A 22,834-nucleotide genomic window follows, 5' to 3' on the forward strand; every position below is an offset into this window, starting at 1 on the left:
TGATCTATAAGAGAAAGGTGTCCTTTTGGAAGGAAATTTTAGTCAAGTGCTGGGGGCAAAGGATCTCATCATGCAGAGAATTGCAGCTGGCGGCTCAGTGGACCGTCAGCAATGCGGACATGGAGGCGGTCGTGAGTCCGAACTAATGGCGGCCGCTATCTTCCTGTAGGCAAACGCTTCTAACACAGGCCATCGGCTCAGCCCCCACTCCAGAGGCACTGTTATGACTTCAATACACAACGGCAAATGATGTGTCGCAAAGAGGGGGAGATGAGTTAGGAGATCATTCTCTCTCTTCCCCCCCGCTCTCTCGCAGGCTAATAAGGTGAGGAAATGTACTGTAGGTGGACCAAAGTGGAACGGCACATGCGGATGCTGGGGGAGGGTGTGCGTGTGCGGTGTCAAGGTGATGAATGTGGTAGCAGGAGCCATTGTTGTGGTGTAGGAGTAGGAGGCCACCAGATAACAGCAGAGCAAGGCCCAAGCTGTCTCCTACCATGAATAAAACAACACAAAAGTGTCTCTCTCTGTCTCCCTCTCTCTTCCTTAATCTTCCTCTCCTAGACTCACTTGTTTAAAGTTGTCTTATCGCAATTGGATGGCTTTATCTTTCTGTTTCATTACTTAATAAACATGTATCTGAATGTCAGATCAGCGCTCGGTCTCCGTTTGCCTGTTTTAACCCGATGTCTATTTTTCAATGTATTTACATAATCTACATATACGTACTTAGATGATCCCCTCGTACAGTCTGATGGTAGTGCACTGCATGTTGACTTGCTGGCACATGATCAGCATCAAATTTCGTCACTGTGTGCGGCAATGAGGGTTCACCTTTTATTTGTCGTGATGGCGCCATCTCGAGGTTACAGGGTGGAAGTGTGCAATTACGGTTGAAGCCTGTACAGCAGTTAATCGGTTTGAACATAAGGCAAGGCAAGGCAAAGCAGTTTTATTTATATAGCACATTTCATACACAAGACAACTAACACAAGCAAAGACAACCCCTACAAGCATTTACAAACACAACAGTTAACAACATTTCAAAAGCAAAGTAGAGAAAACAAAAGCAACCAACAAAACTACAACATTTAAGCACATTAGCAGAAAACTTTAAAAACATTTCAAAGTAAAGAAATAAAAGTGGGTTTCTAAAATATCTAAAAGAATTTTTTTTTAAATATTAAAATTGTCTAGAGGACCTTAATCAAAGGTATGAGAAAAAAGCAACGTTTTTTACCTGGATTTAAAAGCATTTCTAGTCGGGGCTGACTTCACTTCTGTTGGCAGCTTATTCCATTTGCGTGCAGCGTAACAGCTAAATGCAGCTTCACCATGTTTACCTTGAACCCTCAGTTCCACTAATTGACCCAAGTCTGCAGATCTCAGAGCCCTACAGTGTTTATATTCAATCAACATTTCATGAATGTATTCAGGACCCAAACCATTCAGTGATTTATAGACCAGTAGCAACATTTTAAAATCTATTCTACACTTAATTGGGAGCCAGTGTAAAGCTTTTAGGACTGGAGTAATATGTTCCGATCTCTTTGTTTCTGAATGAGCTGTAGTTTTTTTATACTCTTTTGAGGGAGACCTGTAAGAAGACTGTTACAATAATCAACTCTACTGGAAATGAAAGCATGGATACGTTTCTCCCGGTCTCATCTGCATAACTATGATAGGCAACATTGGTGTTCTGAAGCATTTGACCCAAAGGTAACATATACAGACTGAACAGAAGGGGCCCAAGGACTGACCCTTGAGGAACCCCACATGTCAAGGCCCTCCGATCTGATTCAAAACTTCCAATGGTCACAAAGTAACTTCTTTCCTCTAAGTAAGACCTAAACCATTTTAGGACTGTTCTATTTAATCCCACCCAAGTTTCCAACCTGTTCAACAGTATGTTATGATCAATTGTATCAAATGCTGCACTGAGATCCAATAAGACTAAGCACCGACACCTTCCCTGCGTCAGTGTTCAATCTTATGTCATTTACTACTTTGATAAGAGCTGTTTCTGTACTGTGATGAGGTCGGGATCCTGATTGGAATTGGGATGGAAATAAAACATTCTTCAATTGGAATCTTATTCTACACTCACTCGTCAGCGTCTCTCTTTATTATATTATATATTATTTATATATAACAACTAATTATATTCATATCATATATAAATAATTATATTTATATACAATAATTGTATAAATAATAATTTTCTCCCAGTGCTATGAAAAAAGTTAAGAGACCACTACAATCTGTTGCTGCAATTGTGCTATTTATTAGTATATGTTTGAGTAAAGCAAACATTTTTTAACTACTAACATACCCCCAATTTGTAATGAATGAATAAATAAACAAAATAATGACAAATGGTCAAAATACCTACAAATGGCCTTTTATATTTTTTCAACGATTAATGTGGTATGTCACAGGTCCAATGTTGAAAAAGCGCCAACAGCAACGCAACATGTCCACGTTCATTTCGGCTGTACGTTCGGCACCAGGCAGAAATGTTCGTGTTTACAAAAATGTGTCTCCGAAAGTGGTCGGCGTATCAAGCACAAGCGACAGTTACCGCCATTTTGAAGGTGTCAGGTTTCCGTCGGTGCGTCAGGGGAAACAGACGAAGGCAGAAAGCCGAGCAATCGAACTGGGGCGCCTCGGGCAAGCAAGCCGGGCCCGTCCGTCACTTGGCTCTACTCGTCTTGCCTGTTCGCGCTAGCATTAGCTAACGTTACATGTGCTGAGGTCGAGGGGGAACTGATCTCATCTGCTGCTACAATGCCGACAGTTACTTTACCACCAAAAGAGAACGCTCTCTTTAAGAGGATTTTGGTGAGTTGCTCTCTTAGAAGTGGCATTATGTTGAGCGGGAGTACTGGCGAGTTTACAGAGCCACCGGTGGCACTCGGGCTGTTAGCACATGAGCTAGCAAAATGGAATCATTGAATGGGTTAGCTAGCCCGGCCCTGAACATCGCTGTCACTTGGGACCAAAATGGTTGGCCGTTGCTTTGTTGAGACGCTGACCGCCAATTGCTAGACATTTCGTCGAAAAATGTTCCAAATGCACGGATCAAGTGCAAGCAACGTCTAAGTGTTATGTGTCAGACATCACCAGTTAGGTAGGAAAGGACGCTTGGTCCAAGAGTGGCTATCGAGCTAATGAAAGCTAAGAGTTTGTCGCGTGGTGCAACTGTGTGGAATAGGTCTTGGTGGTTTTGCTCTGACTTGTTCGGTAGATGCTCAGTAGCGACGTTTAACGTGTTTTCGTGGTTTGTTTGAGTGGCGGCGTGGCTAACTTGTAAACATGTTAACCGCTACAGAAACGTGACGTTCGCTAATAGGCTCATGTTAGCAATAGCTCGGTATCTTAATTCAACAATTTGTCGCTCTTCATCTGTTTGCAATACGAGGCTTGGACTTTGTGGCATAAACGTCGCCGCGTGGTGTTTAACGTAGTCTAGCTTTCGGTTCAAGTGTGACCCGAGAGTGACGTTAGAGCGAATTGAGTTATCCCCGGCATGATAGTGTCAGCAAATCCGTAGCACCTTCGGGCCTGCCCGCTGTACTTTGGCAGCTAGCAAGCTACCACCCATGCCCTCGCCCCCGATCCATGTTTCGAGCTGTCTGTGTTGTACGTTCGTCGTCTGCGGAATGTACGCGACTTTGTTCTGTCAAGTCATAGCGAATGTGTCCGTGTATATAGTGTAGTCGACTTTAGCTGGACGTGTACGCTGTCATTCGCCGACTGGCAAGGGTGTCGAGCATTTGGTTAACAACATGGCTTGAGAGCTTGACTGCATGCTCCTTAGGTTTAAACAGTCGGAACGTTCCAGTTTGACGTCCATGTCACAGTTGAGTTCACTATCATCGAGTAGCAAATCCAGCCAACTTTGAGATTCTATTCAAAGTAACTGTTTGCAATTCTTTGCCCAGAACAGATTTCTGACTCAAAAGGAAAAAGTCAATACGAACATCAACTTCACTTTGAATATTATTGGTAATTTTCTTTAAATCAGATAGTGGATGGATGGATGGAAGTAGATTTCCGTTTTTATGTTAAGTCTTTGTGTTTTTGAATTATCAATATTAGTAGTAGTAATAGTAGTAGTTATTGCTTGTTATTAACAGGTGGCAAAAGTACTCACACACCGTACTTAAGTAGAAGATACAGATACTTGAGGAAATAAAAACAAAACAAACCAAGACTGGTAAAAGTAGAGCTTTACATAACCAGCTGCCTACTGAACAATGCGGCCAAAACCGACTGAACTGCCACACAGTGTACGGGGTTCAGCAAATAGTTTTCATTAGAGGTCAGTGTTAGGCCACTGGTTGTGTTCCAATTCAAAATGATACATGGCAACACCACATTACGGATGTAACAACTGTACATGAGCCGTACCAGTGCAGTATATACTACATGTATACTGTAAATATTAGGGATACATCCTTCCACAAAAGACGATTCAATTTGGTTTTCGATATGTGGGGTGCGAAATGGTTCAAGGACGGTTTGAAAGTGGGACAATTTGAATCGATTAAATATGGCACAACTCAATTCGAGAGGATACGATGCAGTGACGTTTTTGTTGTCATTATACATACAATTGAATGAACTTGTCAGTACCATAAATGGGCTATTTCCTTCAAAGGTATATATCTCCAATAAAAGACGACTCAATGCGTATCTTGATGTATTTCAAAGCAGAACGATTCGGTTCCGTTCGATTTAAAAAAAAAAAAAAAAAAAAAAAAAAAAAAAACGATTTTCCAGTTCTCACCGGTTTTTGTTTCACTCCAAGTAAATATACATGCCTATGTACATACTACTGTTGTTCCGATACCACTTTTTGGTCCCGATACCGATTCCGCTACTTGCCTGTGCAGTATTGGCCGATGCCGATACTGTATGATACATTGCCGTTTGAAAAATCAAAATATAAGCGCTATTTTTGTTGTAATTCTAAAGAATTGCATACTCACTTGAACTTATGTAAAATTATTCATATTTAAATCATCACTTGTAAATAGGGATGGGACGAGATCTCGTGCTACGAGATCTCTCGGGGATTAGAACGCCACGAGATTTATTTTATCTATTTATCTATTTTCTTTTGACGGTGTTTTGGAGTCCGGGTGAATATAGCAGATGTCCTAAAAGGAGCTGTCACCGAATGGGAACTTCCGAGGCCAAATCACGGAGTTGCTGTTGTGACCGACAACGCTCGCAACATGGATGTGGCGATACATGAGGCTTGCTTTGGGCCACACATTAAGTGCTTATCGTGCAGGCAAGGCTAGTGCAGCTGGTCCAAAGTTGACCGCGTATCATGTTTGTTTAGACGTGTCAAGCGTATAGTATTTTTTTTCACCGATGGCCAACAGCAGCAGCACTTTTGACGTCTAAACAAAGCCCCCTCGAACTGCCCGCGCACAAACTAATTATGGACGTAATCACGCGCTAGAACAACTCTTTGGACATGATGGCCCGCGATCTAGAGCAGCGGGGTGCCGTATCTGCAGCTCTGAGGAGCCCACAACTACGACGAGTTGCAGAAGTCTTCACACAGACGCAGTGATGTTCCTCTTGTTGAAGATCGACTGAGAAACAAGTTGAACTCTACAATACAATTTTATTTATATAGCGCATTTCATAACAGCTAGAGCTGTAACAAATCACTTTAAAAACAATACAATAAATAAAAAAAACAATAAGAGGCAGTGATACATCTATTAATAAATATATCAATAAATATTAACTAATATATAAAATATCAATAAATAAAGCCAATAAATAAACCTAAAACACTATATACAATTGAGTTACTGCCCCACGAGCATAGTTGGATTTTGTCAAAGTATTCAGTAACAGGAAAGATCTCAGCTTTAGCTGTTACTGCAGAAATATCGAGAGCATGTAACGAAAGTGACTCCTGTTTGCATTTGCACTTTATAGCTAGATGATTAATTTTCTTGTAGTCTGTTCGATAAAAAACATTTCGAAAACTGAAAAAAATTACATTAGGTATTTTTTTATATTCGAAATTTAGAAAAAATCTCGTCTCGTTCTCGCGGACTCAATCTCGTGAGACATCTCGTCTCATGGGATTTTTGTCTCGTCCCATCCCTACTTGTAAAGTATCTGTTGTAACATATACACACAGAATACATGTGTTGAATAAATAGCCTATTTCCATAGCTCTTCGTGCTGGTGAGAGTCAGACATGGGCTAGATATTAACATGCATGTGCATTTGGATAAGGCTCCTCTTCTATTTTCCTTCCATTTGCTTCTCTCAAATGTACGCACTGCGTTCAAAGAATGATACCAGTATCAATAACCAGCATCGGCGCATCATTGTTAGTACTCGCCGATGCCGATACTTGCCGATACCAGTATCGGTATCTGAGCAACACTAGTACATACATGCATACTTACTAGTCCCAATTCCATTGCAAGTTGGGCCGTTGCGTAAAACTTTAAGAAAAACTACAACAATTTGCACCCACCCATAACATCAGAGATGTTGGCTTTTGAACTTTACACATTACAATCTGTATTGGTCTTTTCCTCAAGGACACAACATCCATGATTTCTAAAACCAATTTGACATGGACTCGTCAGACCACCCACACTTTTCCACTTTGTGTCCGTCTCTCTCAGATGAGCTCGGGCCCAGAGAATCTGGTGGCGTTTCTGAGTGTTGTTGACCTATGAATTTCTCTTTGCATGGTAGAGTTTCAACTTGCATTTGTAGACGAACTGTGTGTTAAGTTCGACAATTAGTGATTCACAATATTTTTTGGGAGCTTACAATTGATATATTCTTGTTTCTCAAGACCCATATGCTAACTGTTAACTTATTAATTTTTTCACATTTAGAGTTCACTGTAGTTTGTGCACTCCTGGAGGAAAGAAATACTCAAAATATTTTACAAAAATGAAAACACTGTTATAACGAAAATCCAAAACAGATCTGTTTCTAGAATTGCATGTTATTTTTTGTTAAAGTAAACACTGTTTTGAATGGCTTATCAAATGAAAAATTCAGCCATAATTCAGTGCTTAATATAAATATACAGTAAATGAATATCAAATGGCGTGTGCTTACAAATGAGTACAGGTAGACATAGACCGATGTCTGAACATGCAGGTGCGTGAAATCGTACAACAGCATTCATTCCCTTCTAGATCTTTAACTTTACTGCATCAACTACTCCAAGTCACTCTACTGGATGAAATGGGGATACAAATAAAAAAAAATAAAGGCTTCTTGGAGTCCACAAACTCTTGGATAAGCATTTATAATGTGCACAACTAGGCAAAAAAAAAAAATATCGATATTTTTTTCAAAAAACTCTTAACGATAATTTGACGATATTCTACAAAAAAAATATATTAAATATGCACTTGCTTCATAGACCAATTGTGGATAGACAGTGTTTGTGAACATCTATTTTAAATGGCTAATACAGCTTCTGCAAAACATAATGATATTCTATGACAATATGTAACAATAAAGTACAAAAAATTATGTATAGACTTACAGTATTTTCCGGACTATAAACTGCGACTTTTTTCCTAGATTTTGAGTCATGCGGTTTATAGTGCGGTGCTTCTATTCTGTGGATTTTTCTTCCACCGCTCGGGGCGCTCTAACCAGACTGACAGTACAATTCAATACAATACATTTCCCATTAACTGGATGTGACTGCAGATGGAAGAGTTCAACAGGCGAGGGCGCCATAGACTAGGTTATTGCATTAGGTGCTGTAATGCTTTGATTTTATGTTTTCCCAGAGGTCCATGAAGTGCACATGAATGCGATTGGCTGATGTTGCGTCTGTTCTGTTGTTTCGATGTGAAATGCTATTGTTGATTTAGCACGTCGTGTGTTAGATTGTCTGACTTTATTAACATAAAACAAGACAGGTGCATATGTAGAATGTAGTAGAACAATAGATGGTGTAGTCTGGCGGACATTAGCCGACAAACTGGAGCGGCAGTCGGCAGTGAAATGAAGATAAGTACTGTTTATTTTCTCTTGGTTCTCTTCTGTTTTAATCAGCATGTTGCTGCAGTGTTAAAAGGCACTGTTAGGAAAGAATCTGCTCAGGTACACACATGTACATTTACAGTTCATAATCGTTCTGTATGCAGTAAATATAAAAGTTTTCAACAAAGATGGGTGCGGCTTATATAAAGGTGCGGCTTATTTAAGGTTTTTCTTTTTTCGAAATGTTCTAAGAAAAAATCGAGTGGGTGCGGCTTATAGCCCGGAGAATACGGTACATTGTTTTTTGGGAATATTTATGTAATTGAAATGTCTCTGCTGTTATTCCATAATGATGTGACATTTTGAGCTGCAGTAAGTACTGGTGTACCACTGCCAACTACTAGAGCAATCAGAAGGAGAAAAAGGTGTTAACTACAGCAATCAGAATGGGAAATAAATGTATTTGATCTGTGACGTGTGACGAAGTGTCACCCAGCGAGAGAGAAAAAAGACGTCGTCATGACAACACCCGTTCTCATATATTGGCCACCGTATTCAAAATAAAGTTGAATAACAAAACTGCAATTTACCGAAAAGTGCATTTTCCCACTCATTCATCGCTGTGATATGGAGACTTGTGACTTTATTCATGTTTGGGTGGATGCTGGCATCACACTAATAAGCTGCGTCGTACGTTGTGCAACAAACTCCTCGGGAATACAGGCTAGTTATGAATGATGCGGATTACAAGCGTGTAAACTGAATGTTAACCGACCATCCAGGATGTCACGTTTGACTTGCTCGCTAAAGTACTGAGTGTGTGTGTGTGTGTGTGTGAGTGAGTGCGTGCATGCGTTTATATTTGTTGGTTCAACTCAGCGACTCTTTTCTGAGTGTGTGTGTTTAAGCTTTTGTTTAGTGTGCTTGCGCGGTCGCCAAGTTGTCCTCGTAATCCATATGGCTCGTGGTGCAACAGAATTGCTCTTCGATGTGACCGTTTTGGCACATCTAAGAATGTTATTCCAACCGATGTCAGTCTTGTCAACCCCAAACCATTTACAGACTACGACGACGTGGACTCGCGCCTTGCTATTATTCCCCGCTGGACACTCCTCCATACTTGAAACATAGCTCGGCTGCAGTGCAGACAGAGTCACGTGACTGGGTCCTGCCTGCTGATTCGGCGAATGATTATCACTTCCTCCTCCTCTGCTGTCAATGCACACTGATTTTCAGCATTTCCTCGTACTTTGCGGCCGTCGGCTCACTCGCTTTTCGAGGCAGTATTAATACTCGATAATGTAAAATTACACATCGTGAAAGCAAGATTGACGATGATATCGATGACGATATATATCGCCCACCTCTATGCGCAACTGAATATTGCATATAGGGGCAATACTGAATATTGATGACGTATGTAAACAAACATGCAAGTTGATATAGTAATTACTGAGACAGGCGCCCGTGTGTGGATTTGCATATTAACACATAATTTCTTGCATAGTAAACAATACACTTACAGTACAGTTCATTATTTAGATACATCTTAATTAAAAGAATGAGTCGATGCAGCTGCACAGTTGGTCTTTGAGTGTGTGACTCCGCTTATCTACAAACATCACTATTTGCCTTAACAAATGCAATGCACTGCAGTGGGAGGTTGATGCCGATTCCGATGTTTGGCAGGAAAAAAAATACTGATTACCAATTAATCGGTGGTTTAAGAAATTATATCGCAAGACCCAATATAATGTTTTTCCTTAAAATTATATGAAACTAATTACAATTTTTCTATTGGCTGTTTTCCATGTGTTCATAAACTACATATTTTCTGTATAGTGCACACAATAAAATGAATTCAAAAAAATAAAATGAAACACAAATATCCAGTGGCCAGAAAAAGTCCTAATCAAAATATGCGGTTGTACAATTTATTCTCAAGAATACAATCATGTCCAAAGAATTAAATTGAATACAACAGTGCTTCAAATAATCTTTAGGAATACCAACCATTTAACCAGAGTTTTAGCAACACAAATTTTTCGAAGTTCATTTTTTATTCAAAATCAGTGATCGCAGATCCATCATTGACATCATTGATCATCATTGCGCAAAATAAGACATTATAGCAAACACAATCTCCTTCACTCCATTGACGTTCTGTGCTGCCATCATTAGTAATCCAATGTTTCTCAGTATGTACTTTTTTTTTTCAAGATTTTCAATTATTCTGTTTTGTTTTTTTGGTCCAGGTCTTCCATGTGTTGAATGTTTATCAGCCCTTTCGGGAGAATTTTTAGGGTTTAATGTTCCCCAAAATGCATTTCAGTGGGTGTCAGTTCTATGCGAATTCTGGCTATTCGTGGTCCAGTGCAGTCCCAATCCCCCGCGAATAGTGGGGGTCAACTGTATGCTAAAAAAGTTGTTTAAATAGACTGGCCTGTCTTCTGATTGTATTGATGATCATTCAACACTTCAAAATGATTAATATCTCAACCCCTGTAGCAGATTAATTAATTCCAAAAGAATTAAAGAGCTAAGATGTGGCTTTCACACAGGCATAATTTATTATTTACTGTTTCAATCGAAGATGTAAAAATAACGTGTCAGTGCAAGAGAAGCACTATTTTAATTGAAAAAAAATAGAGTGGTAATTTCCATACTTTATTCTGTTAAAAAGACGTCAATATCGTAATTGTCTACAAACCACATATCACGTTCGACTGGTTCCACTGTTCGTGCACGTCGTCTATATATCACTGCCGTTACATACTTTAATCAGAGCTCCCGGCAATCAACGTCCGCCATTAGCATACCTACGGCTCGAAAAAATTCCACGACACCGTCACAGGATGGTGTCGTGGAATTTGCATGTATATTCTGATGCATTAAGTTGGCTAAGAGACGGAGAATTGGATTAAAAAAGGACGGTGACATATCCGCTCCCCCGGTTTGAAAGGTAGAAAGGCGCAACAGCGCTCCCGGCTCTAGTGGTAGAAACGCGGTTATGCGCTCCCGGACTTAATGGGTTAACATATAGACAGATAAATATACAAAACATACTGGTCATGTATAAAATTAAAGATTACCCGATCTCCACTTAGTAACATTCCACCCGGTAGGAAAAGTAAGATAATGCGGACTTATGACGTCATATCAAGCCCCAACAGGCCTTACCACTTGGTGTTTCAACAGCTTTTCGTCTGGCTTTTGGTTCGAAACATACGGCCGAATTCATCCTCTTGATATTTCACCGCTTGACAACTTTGCACTGATACGTTTTTATTTGACTGACACTCCCTCACACACACGCTCCGACATAAAAACTGTTCTTTAAAAAAAAACAAAAAAAACAGTGATACCATGACTCACAAACCTGTGGTGTTTGGGCAATATTGCAATATTGCAATATAATCATTTGTCCTGTCCCTGCAGGGTCTGACATTAAGGCTTTAGCTGTGACCCTATCGGTGCGTGCCTGTATGCCTGTGCAAATAGTCACAACAAACGAACAAGCTCCAAGAGAAAGTCAGAAACTACACTGAAGTTGACTGACATTTACTATTGTCCTCATTTTCTTGACAGTAATAGTTAGTAAAAAAGTGATAACCCTCCCCTTTGTTGTTTTATGTGCTCATGTGATCTCACTGTTTTCTTTTCCTCACCTCTTTTAACAGCGGTGTTACGAGCACAAGCAGTACAGAAATGGACTCAAGTTCTGCAAACAAATCCTGTCCAACCCCAAGTTTGCAGAGCATGGAGGTTTGTAGCCAAAGTGCATGTGTGGCTGTAAGGATGCATAAATCAAAATGGTCCTCGTTCATGGCTGGTAGCTCTTGTTCAGCAGCTTGTTGTCCTTTGCAGAAACCCTGGCTATGAAGGGCTTGACCCTAAACTGTCTGGGGAAGAAGGAAGATGCTTACGACCTGGTGAGAAGAGGCCTGCGCAATGACCTCAAGAGTCACGTCTGTATCCTTAATTACTTTTCAAATGTAATTCATTTGCTAAAAGGTTGGTGGCTTTATGTTCACTGAATCTATTAGTGTCTCAAATTCAGGCTCCCGTGGCAATGAGCCTCACAGTAACACAGTTTGGCTCTTCAACAGGGTTCAAATTTCAGCTTTGTCCTTTCTGTGTTGAGCTGTGTTGCGTGTTTATATAAGGGTCCTGTTGAAGAGAAAAAATGCCTGTCGATGTAAATGCGCGCATGAATGGTTGTCTGGCTGTGTATCAGCGCCTTGTGATTTTGGTGTAGCCCGCCCCTCGCCCTCCGTCAACTGGGATGGACTCCAGCTTCCCTGTGACCCTGAACATGATTAGGTCTATTGAAAATGGATATCATACTCATGATCAAAACATACAGTAAATTTGTAGTGCTGGGAAATTTGGGTCAAAATCACAATTAATTGTCTACCTGGATTTACGTTAATGCACAATTATCTCTCCAACTCTGTTAATTCAGTAAATATTTCCTTTACAAAAAAAGTCATTGAAATGAACATTACAGAATCTCCGTACGCTTTACTCAGAGACTGAGAAGATCTTGTAGTGGCATTCACCATGCGTGTTGCTTACTTTTTCCTCGTCATTCCTCGTTATTTTGCCAAAGCCCAGTGAATATACAAAGTTAATATACCAATCACGGCTCAGATTCAGAAAACAGGTCAGCCGTGATTGGTCGTTGTGAGCAGTTGTGATGTCATTTTCAGTCGACAGAAGTCAAAATGGTCGCCCCCATAGATGGCTAAAAACGAGTGGATTTTGCTGCGTAATTTATATTCCACAAACGCAAAATTAAGTAGAATGCCGTGTTTCAACTAGTGGGCCTGTTGGGAATATATTCTTAAAAATAATATGTTTGGGTTGACTTTCAATTGAACAATTGAAAGAGAAATACATTTCTGATACATTTGCCAATGCAATGCATGGCATTTATTATGAATAATGCAATGAGTAATGGTACCGACTCCCAGTCCAGCAGGGTCTTAGGTGCATTATCATGCACACAGGCGACGGCTTTATTTTCTAGTGCCCACGTACCCATCACACTCCACAGGAGAGCAGCCATGTTTTCAGCTGCGTGTCTTTGCTCCAAGGCGCATGACGCCCACAGCTGCGGAGATGTCCTTTGTCCACATACGTTATACACGTCATAGTCATGTAAGATTCGGTGGCTATGAACGTCCATCCGTCTGTAGTTAAGGCTTTGGCCACATAGCTGACGCGCTCAAACGCTCGTTGTATCTCCTCTTTCATTTGGTTATGGCTACTCTCGAGTTGGGGCGTTATTGTTTTGCGACTTGGCACCACGTACTCAGACTCGATGTACAGCATTAATTTTTCGAACAGTCTGCCCTCAACAAAAGAAAGCGGCAGCTTATCGCGTCATTTCACAAATTAGTTGGGTAATCTTTGCTGTGCGGTGAGCATCGCAGCGCCTGGCTGGAACAAACGCTCTTTTGCTCGTCTGACTGGCCCCGCCGCCATCGACCTGCATGTTCACATCGAGATTTACTTTGGATGTGGTTTCTCGTCGCTCCGGGAGAGTGGTTGTAAGCGAGTTTATGCTTACAAAGCCTACAGACGACCTTGTTGTCATCTGCTGCATCAAAATACTCTCAAACGGTGCCTTTGTTTTTCGTGGTAGCTTCGACATCTTCAGAATTGACTTTTCTTCCTCAAACTTAGAGTCCCCGCCCCCTACGATGTGTGCGTGCGTGCGGGCGAGGTGTGGGTGGGGGTGAAGCAATTCTCTCTCTTGGTGCTCAGCTTGTTGACAGAGGCAGAGGCATGAGGAACAAGATGCATGATTTTTAATGCAGCGTTTAACCGACTAGTAAAATACTAAACGTTAAATAAATCGTAGACGGTTAAACGACTAGTCGTGCACATCCCTACTTTCAATAAAACTTTTCATCTTAACCATGTTTAGATGAAACATTCAGATGAAAGTTTGAAGGCAATCAAAAAAAAACTCTATGAGGAGTTTGTTAAAATATGACTTCTATAAAAGGCCAAAAATGTCGTCCAATTCTAAAATAAAGTCAACATGGTGGACTTCCTGTTGGGTTTAGCACATGACTCCAAGACATTTTTGTTGGCGTTGGGCTGTTACGTATGCCTCCCAATTTCCATAGATCTATGTGAAACGTTGAACCGGCAACACTTCGTTAAATATTTGTAGGGGTGCTCTAGAGCAATTTTTGTCAAAGAGCACAAGAAATCTATAAAATATTTATTGTCATGCCAGGTCTGATGTGTGTGCAGAGTTTCACGAGTTTGCGCCCAGGTTTGGACCCTCAAAAACAGCATCATTTTTCTTTATAAACAGGCAACAGCGTTCGATGAAATAAAATGTTTCCAATAACTTTTCATCTTAAACATGTTTAGATGAAACACCAAAAGTTTGAAAACGATCGGATAAAATTTCTAGGAGGAATTAAGATAAGACCTCTAGAATAGTCCAAAATTTCAAAATAAAGTCAAAATGGCGGACTTCCTGTTACGTTTATCCAAACTATATTTTACACTTTAAAATACTCATAACTCACTTCCTGTACATGTTCCTTAACTTCCTGTGCCTCCCAGGCTGGCACGTATATGGTTTATTACAGCGCTCTGATAAGAAATACGATGAGGCCATCAAGTGTTACCGAAACGCGCTAAAGTGGGACAAGGACAACCTCCAGATCCTCAGAGATCTGTCCTTGCTGCAGATTCAGATGAGAGATCTGGAAGGCTACCGGGTAAGTAACACAGAGCAAAAGCTTAGTAGAAATTCCAACAGTGTAAGGTTTAATTACTTGAGTCTCTTCAAGTAACAAATCATAAGACTGCTAGTTCTGCTGTAAAGACCGTTAAACCTGTGGTCCTCTTTGTTCCTGTAGGAGACACGGTACCAGCTGTTGCAGCTGCGCCCCGCTCAGCGAGCTTCCTGGATCGGCTATGCCATTGCCTATCATCTCCTGGAAGACTATGAGATGGCAGCAAAGATCATTGAGGAGTTCAGGAAAACACAACAGGTTTGGCATTCTTTTGTAAATAAGCTCAGAGTGTAGTGCTTAATATCTGTCAGCTTGTCCTTTTCATCCGTAGTACAGTATCGAGTGATATGAACTAGGGCTATAAGGCGCACCTTTATAAAAGCCGCACCCACTTTATTAAAAAAAAAAAACACACACACATAAGCTGCACCTATCTATGTTGAAAAATAGGGCCCGTGCATGGCGCGTCATCGCTGACGTCGCTACCGGGGTAGTATATTGGGAGCGCACTGGAGGCGACGTGACTACTGTTGTTGCTCGCTGTGTTTCTCCCTTGATTTAGATGGCAGAAATATATAAACATGGTGAACCGTTGCTGTGTTAGGGGGTGCAGCAATGCCACCCACTATCGCAAAAATTTAACAACAGGCTGAGTTTTTATAGGTTTCCTGCTTGGCGGAAGACCGAGGGAACCCTCGTTTCGGACATGTCAAAACGAAAACGGATGGCTTGGTTATCGGCTGTAAGATGAAAACATTTCACCATAAACAACCTTCCGTCTTGGGCGAGAGTATTCTCTGTACAGTTTCATAGCGATAATTTAAAAATGTTTAGAATCCTCTTGCTTTCTTTTAGTCACATACGTGCATGCACTCAGTGAGTGAGGTAAAAGGAGAGAAGGAATGCTCAACGATCACATACACTGTTAAAAAGGAAATAAGTACATTGGTTTGTGTAGCTTAAAGTCGACCCCTTTTTGCGATTATCAGGGGGCGGCCATTTTGTCACTTCTGTTGACAGAAAATGACATCACAACTGCTCAGGGCTCAGGTAACGACCAATCATGGCTCAGCTTCAGAAAACAGGTCAGCAGTGATTGGTCGTTAACTCAGCCCTGAGCAGTTGTAATGTCATTTTCAGTCGACAGAAAAGACAAAAATGATCTACAACAACCACCAAACACACCTTAGTCTGAATGATGGCGTTATTGTTCGCCGCCTTCCTCATATGCAGGTTCTGCACCTACCCGTTTGTAAATTGCACATGAGAGGCTAAAGATTTATAATATTTAAATTGCTCCAAAGTGTAGGCACTCACACTACACACAAGTTACGCGAAAATATCCGGCGCACACAAATTAGGAAGTAGGTCCAGTTCGTAGCTTCACTCAGTATTGGGAATTCTGTAGGGATCCAGACCATTTATAATTTCTATTTTTGCAAGATATCGGTCTCTGGCTTCACTGTCTAATTTATCCTTGTAAAGCCCCGCCAATTTCTTGCATTTTAACATGTTTTTGAATCGACAAATACAGAGCTTTTACGTGCCGCTGCCACTCCAGTTTGTTAGATCCCCTTCCGCATACCACGTAATTCATAAACTCATGCGTAGCGCCCTCGCCTGTTGAACTCCTCCACCTGCATTCACATCCTGTTAATGGCAATTGTGTTGTAATTCCGGCTGGACCGCCCCTACAGGTCAAAGAAAAATCCCCAGGCCACACCGGTCTATAAGCCGCATGGTTCAAAACCTAGGAAAAAAGTAGCGCCTTTGTATAGTCTATCTTACTTTTCCTGCCGGGCATGTGTTTCTAACTGCAGATTGGATAAGCTTTGATTTTATACATGTATGTTTTATTTATTTATCCTTCTATATGTTAAGTTCAGTGAGTGTTTTAATATGTGCAGTCCACGTGTACAATACATATCATATATGAGAAGTTGAGAGATTAATAAGTGCAGTCCATGTTTACTTATTATTCTTCACTGTCATCATTTTTATCAGAACAGCTAATATGTGTGTGTGTGTGTCCTAATAGGCATAGGAATATATCTGTAACATCCAGAGCTGGGCACTTGACCCTTTTTTGCCGGTCAGACCCCAGTCCACCAACCGCGACCTGGGTACCCTTCCTGCCTAGACCCTCTGGTCTTATTCATAAAAATTATCCGCCCCGACCCCGTTCCGGCCCGGCCCTCCATCCAAAAAAAAAAAAAAAAAAAAAAAACTGCGTTCATGCATGACACCGCCGCGGCACAGATGCTTACAGCTTTTGCCTGTGATAAAGAATAGAAATACTGCATAAAAATCATCGTCATCATACTGTTACATATCTAAAAATGGATGCGGAAAAGTGGGGTGAAATACATTTTTACCTGCTAGAGTGTTTTGATTTTTTTTTTTTTTTTCTAAAACGGCGTCATGAGTAACGGCGAAAGAAAAATGTAGCTTACTTGAATATTATTAAAAATGTATCTTACTTTTCGCAGTCATTATCACCAAAACTTGTAGCCTCGCCCTGTATCTTCATTTGTTAAAAAATTATTCCATTTTTTTCTTAGCTTCCCCTATGTTCTCTCTGTTTGTGTCCTGTGTTTTTTTTATTTTTTTAATGTATTTATTTTTTTGCAGACCGAACGTGCCCAATGCAAGTAAGTACGCACAGTTAGTAGTAGTGCATTTGACGCGTTCGGAGGCAATTTTTGTCGTTTGCACATTTCGCTGAATAGGTTGAACTTTTGGCTGCCTCGCGAGCACGTCACACGCACGAGGGCCAATTAGTGGGCCAGACTTAAATACACCTCCGGCCTTACTTAGTCCAGCCTTTTTTTAAAACTTGTCACCCCCAGACTACCCGCCCTAAAAATGGGCGTCCGGCCGGACCCGACTGCCCAGCTCTGGTAACATGTTTCATGAAACAAAGTGATTATGTCGGAAGTGTCAAAGATACTGATTTGTTCACATTATTGTTGTAATCTGCACTTGAGTTTGTGCCTGCCCTTTACAGAGTTAGTGATTTGTTGTGCACCGTGCTTCTTCACATTTTTTCATTTTGTCTGAGTTACAGTGCGCACACTTCCATCAGCTAGCATTCCTGTGTGTTTGATTTACTGTTCTGCTAGATCTTCATTTATTTGATGATGGAGTTCCACAAATTAAAAACATTTTTAATGTTCCGTTTAAACCATTAAGGTTCATACATTTGAAAAAACGGAAAATGCAATGCCTTTGTGTTTTCTACAACTATGACACCTGCTCACCATGACTTGGACACCATACTGAGCAGTATCTTTTCCGCTGTTCTTTGTATGTCAAATTTTGTGTGTTGTATGTAGACATCTCCTGACAAAGTGGACTACGAGTATAGTGAGCTGCTGCTTTACCAGAACCAGGTGTTGAGAGAAGCGGGTCTTTACAAGGAGGCTTTGGAGCATTTGTCAAACTATGAAAAGCAGATTTGTGACAAACTGGCAGTGGAAGAGACAAGGGGTGAGTCAAGTCTCTCAATGTCGCACTGACATTGCCTATCTGAAGTTTCTACATTGAAATGTCAACATTTTGATATAGGACGTGGAGCTTTATTAAATGTCTATACTCTTTGGTTCTGGCTTTGTATTTAGTGGCTGCGGTGGGTGTGTTTGTGATTTTAATTTGGAATCAGTTTCGTTCTGGGCTCAGATGTATATGCTTTTCTCCTTAGGGGAGTTGCTATTAAAGTTGGAGCGTCTGGATGAGGCGACAGATGTCTACCATCGCATGCAGGAGAGGAACCCAGAAAACTGGTCATATTATCACGGCCTGGAGAACGCACTAAAACCAAGTAAGTTGTTGTTGTTCCACCAACAATAAAATAATTATGCTAAAATTGAAACAGTTTAAAGCTGAATTGTCAATGTGTTAAATTTCCATTTCTTTTTTTTCACTATTTTTAGACAGTGTGGAGGAGAGGTTTAAGGTCTATGAGGATGCCTGGGAGAAGTTTCCAAAAGGCCTCGTTCCTCGCCGGCTCCCCCTCAACTTTCTTACTGGTGCGGCCAATAATCACTCTTCTTCTCCTTAGAGACTAATAGTAACTCCAATTCTAACATGATGAGATGTATCAGAACAGGCTAGAAGATGTATATACTTGTGCATTTTATTTTTCCCAACCCTCTAACAATCTTCATCACACCACATCTTTATCCTGTAGGTGAGAAGTTCAGAGATTGCCTTGACATTTACCTGAGGATGAATTTCAGTAAAGGATGTCCACCTGTCTTCACCACCCTGAAATCTCTTTACAACGACAAAGAAAAGGTGACTTCAATGGTTCAGAGATGAGAGATATCAATATTTGACACGTTTCTTCCTCATGTCAATCATACAATATACACTACCAGTCAAAAGTTTTGACACTCTTTGAGAAGGCGTGCCGTGTACTAACTGTTGACTGGTAGTGTACATATTGCACTAAAGGTAATAAAGCTAATTTTTCATCTATTTTATTGAATAACTTATTTTTTTACAAGTAAGCAGTACACTCCTTTTTAATTGCAGGTGTCAATTATAGAAGAATTGGTGGTCGGCTTTGAGACCTCATTAAAAAGCTCCAGACTGTTCAGCCAAAATGGTAAGAACAAACACGAGCGTGTTTCAAATCGATGTGTTGGTAGGAATTGTCCAGCTTTGAGCTTGATTATCCCTAATCACTCAGCAAAGTTAAAGGCGGAGTTTGCTGTTTTATAACCTACTCGCAAGCATTTGAATGTAGCCTCGCTTCACTACTTTCTCTCCCTTCTTGACTCTCTACCAAAGCCACACCCCTCACTCACATGAACATGCATGAGACATACACTGCAAAAAGTGCACTGTAAACTAGAGAACTTTAGAACAGTCATGGCTGCACTGTTGTATCATGACTTACTCGTCGTGATTAGAGGTGCAACGGATCAAAAAACCCACGGATTTGATCGTGGATTTGTGTCACAGCTTGGATCATTTTTCGGAACAGCAAAAAAAAAAAAAAAAAAAGGATGGAACTTTATCTTTACTTATTTTTATAAAACACATTTGCCCATAAAATAAAGAAACACTCAACTCAAAATGTCCAATATACAATATAAAGCAGGATACTTTCTTATTTCATATATGGATCGTTAATGAGAAAGACCTTAAAGTGCAATTTAAGGCACATCCTCTACCTTTAAACAGAGAGAGTGAATGACAAACTAGCCTTTGTCCACATCATTGAAAAAGAAGAAAAGAAAGAAAGCGAAGCGACAGCCATCGGACTACTTGCTGCTGTCTGCCGAGCACTCGCTGCTAGCAGCTAGTGTAGGTACTACCATCTTGAATATACTTCTTTTCTTCTGCTTTGTGAATGGCCTTCACCTCACCTGTCTTTTTAATGTGTCCAGCCTGGGCAGTAGTTGGTTGATGGCTGTCTCGTTAGGGAGGCAGCATTTTCCTGCTATGTTGGGACAGTGCTTTTGGCATAAATAACAGTGCATGCCTTCCTCAGTACGCCTGTGCCAGGTGAATTGATTTTGCCCCTGCTTGTCAAAGCCACTGGCTCTGTGTTTTGGAGCAGATCTGTAAAGGGGAATAAAAAAATCACGTACACGTTGTCTTTGCGTTATGTACAACGGCTGACACTAACAGGAACCTCCAAGTCAATGTGATTGTGGTTGTTGGGGATTGATAAGATGAATTTTGTTTGACCCTTTTTTTTTTCTTTTCTTTTTTAATCATGTGAGATTTAGGCAATGAACTTGGGTTATTCAGGCCCAACTAGCACCAGCAGGCTACAAACAGTACTCGTAGAAGAGGTGCTACTTTTGGAGTCGCATGGTTCTACCAATAATAAAATTGATAATTGCCAATGGTCATTTCTTGGTGCTGTCTGATGCATACTTGTATAAACTCAAGCCTTTCTGCCCTGTCCCAGATGATGGTAAAGAGGAGCCACCCACCACATTGCTTTGGGTGCAGTACTTCCTGGCTCAGCACTACGACATGGTTGGCCAACAGACACTGGCTCTGGAATACATCAACACAGCCATTGAGAGCACTCCAACCCTCATCGAACTTTTCATAATCAAAGCCAAGATTTACAAGGTAACCTTTGCTACGATACATATTTGCTTTCTGCATTTGTAAGTGTATCACTGTCTATAGTTGCGGCGTTGAATGTTTACTCTCTGACAGCATGCTGGGAACATCCGAGAGGCAGCACAGTGGATGGATGAGGCACAGGCTCTGGACACTGCTGACAGATTCATCAACTCAAAGTGTGCCAAGTACATGCTGAAGGCTGGCATGATCAAAGAGGCGGAGGAGATGTGCTCCAAGTTCACACGGGTGAGAAAGCATTCACAAGTATTAGATTGGTAGTAGTAGATTGGCTATGTTGCAGATAGCATGTCTAACATGCACGGGATTGTCCGACTGTGACTGTTTCTTGGAAGAGTGTGCAAAAACGTCAAACTTAAATAGTGAGATTTATCATATTGTAGCGTCTTCCAGGAACACACCGTCAGACGTAGTTTATCACGTTTTTATTAATCCAAGTACAACTTCTCGCGCTCTTCTTTCTCCGCTGCTCCACTCGCTTACCGTACGATGCATTCATGCATCTCGGAAACATAACTCAGCAACACACAAATCCGACCACAACACAGATAAACCAATTTGTTACAATATGCTGTTCAACATTCAAAGATTTCAATGCCTAAAAAGTGTATAGAATTTCATAAAGACTTTTCAAAGTTACTGTATTTTTTAATATAGTTAGCAATAATTGTAACTGTTATTATACGTAATTTTTTTTCCATCACAAAAAGGGCATACCGTATTTTCCAGACTATAAGTCGCAGGGTTTTTTTTTCATAGTTTGCTCGATGCGACTTATACTCTGGAGCGACTTATGTGTGAAATTATTAACACATTGTATTGTATCTTTCCTTTTCAACGTCAGCAAAAAATACACCAAACAACCACAGGAGGGCGTTCTAAGGCTGCATATGAACCTGCGTTACATATTGACTTTACAACGGGCAGAATAACATGTATAGTGTATATCATTTCACATCTTATTGTAACCCACATAAAGATACATAAAGATAAGTCCTAAAAGCTATTAGAATGCATGAATAATTGAAACGGTTAAAATCTAACATTTTGATAAATAAGTAATTAAAATAGTATGATAAAGACAATTTGACCTATCAATATACATCTATACAAAATAGTGTACTGTTGCTTTAAGACACTGGCTCGGGTCTTGCATCAGCCCCACGTACGGAGCTGAGAGCGGGGAAGAGAACAAAGAGATAATCACGACCGAATACATAAATACTTTTGGAGACTTGCAAACATTCTACACGGTCGGGGATAAATAAAAGACTTATTTAATCGTTCTACAACCGTTTTGGTGAGTTTAAAGTTATCTTACCGTAACTTTCTTGTATGCTACATGTGCGAATGTTAGCTAAATGTTACCATCGTAGCTCGGTGGAAATGAGCACAATCAATTTCCTCCAAAAATGTGACTTACACTCCAGTGCAACTTATATATGCTTTTTTCTTCATTATGCATTTTATGGCTGGTGCGACTTGTACTCCGGAGCGATGTATAGTCCAGAAAATACGGTATATGTACTGTAATGACAACTTATAATTTGAATACTTAGATGTGTCATAGTCATCAAAAACAGAATACAATGATTTGCAAATCATGTTCAACCCTATATTTAATTGAAGACACTACAAAGACAATATATATAATATTCAAACTGATAAACTTTGTTTTTAGAAAATAATCATTAACTTTGAATTTTATGGCTGCAACACATTCCAAAAAAGCTGCCTATCGCCTGTGTAGCAATCACTTCATATCAGGTCAGTCAATTACTGAATTGAACTGAAGTTAGTCATGTCTGTCTCGTACCTTTATTGTATAGTTATTAGGGTGGGAGATTCAATGCATAAATTTTGAAAAGCTAGTCCATTTAAAAAAAAAAAAAAAAAACCATTTTAATCGACCTAATCGAATAGCACATGCTGTAATGTTAGCAAAAAAG

At 40.4% G+C, this 22,834-nt stretch overlaps 1 protein-coding gene across 2 annotated transcripts in view; it reads left to right on the plus strand.

Annotated features, from left to right (window-relative positions):
• Nucleotides 1–2,611: 2,611 nt before the first annotated feature.
• Nucleotides 2,612–22,834, plus strand: part of naa15b (N-alpha-acetyltransferase 15, NatA auxiliary subunit b) — a 37,013-nt gene continuing 16,790 nt past the window's right edge. Inside the window, exons 1-12 of one of the 2 annotated variants that reach the window (XM_086032289.1) lie at nucleotides 2,612–2,841; nucleotides 11,688–11,772; nucleotides 11,875–11,979; nucleotides 14,599–14,756; nucleotides 14,898–15,032; nucleotides 18,110–18,263; nucleotides 18,475–18,594; nucleotides 18,707–18,802; nucleotides 18,964–19,070; nucleotides 19,311–19,383; nucleotides 20,701–20,870; nucleotides 20,961–21,113. In XM_086032289.1, the coding sequence (XP_085888415.1) occupies nucleotides 2,788–2,841; nucleotides 11,688–11,772; nucleotides 11,875–11,979; nucleotides 14,599–14,756; nucleotides 14,898–15,032; nucleotides 18,110–18,263; nucleotides 18,475–18,594; nucleotides 18,707–18,802; nucleotides 18,964–19,070; nucleotides 19,311–19,383; nucleotides 20,701–20,870; nucleotides 20,961–21,113 (1,410 nt within the window). In that variant the 5' untranslated portion in view covers nucleotides 2,612–2,787. Of the gene's footprint in view, nucleotides 2,842–2,978; nucleotides 3,131–11,687; nucleotides 11,773–11,874; nucleotides 11,980–14,598; nucleotides 14,757–14,897; nucleotides 15,033–18,109; nucleotides 18,264–18,474; nucleotides 18,595–18,706; nucleotides 18,803–18,963; nucleotides 19,071–19,310; nucleotides 19,384–20,700; nucleotides 20,871–20,960; nucleotides 21,114–22,834 lie in introns of those variants that run through there. The other variant, XM_086032288.1, reaches the window with a different exon arrangement.

The sequence above is a fragment of the Filicampus tigris genome, chromosome 6, assembly GCF_054856515.1.
Source record: "Filicampus tigris isolate MCC_2025a chromosome 6, RoL_Ftig_1.0, whole genome shotgun sequence".
Lineage (NCBI taxonomy): Eukaryota > Metazoa > Chordata > Actinopteri > Syngnathiformes > Syngnathidae > Filicampus > Filicampus tigris.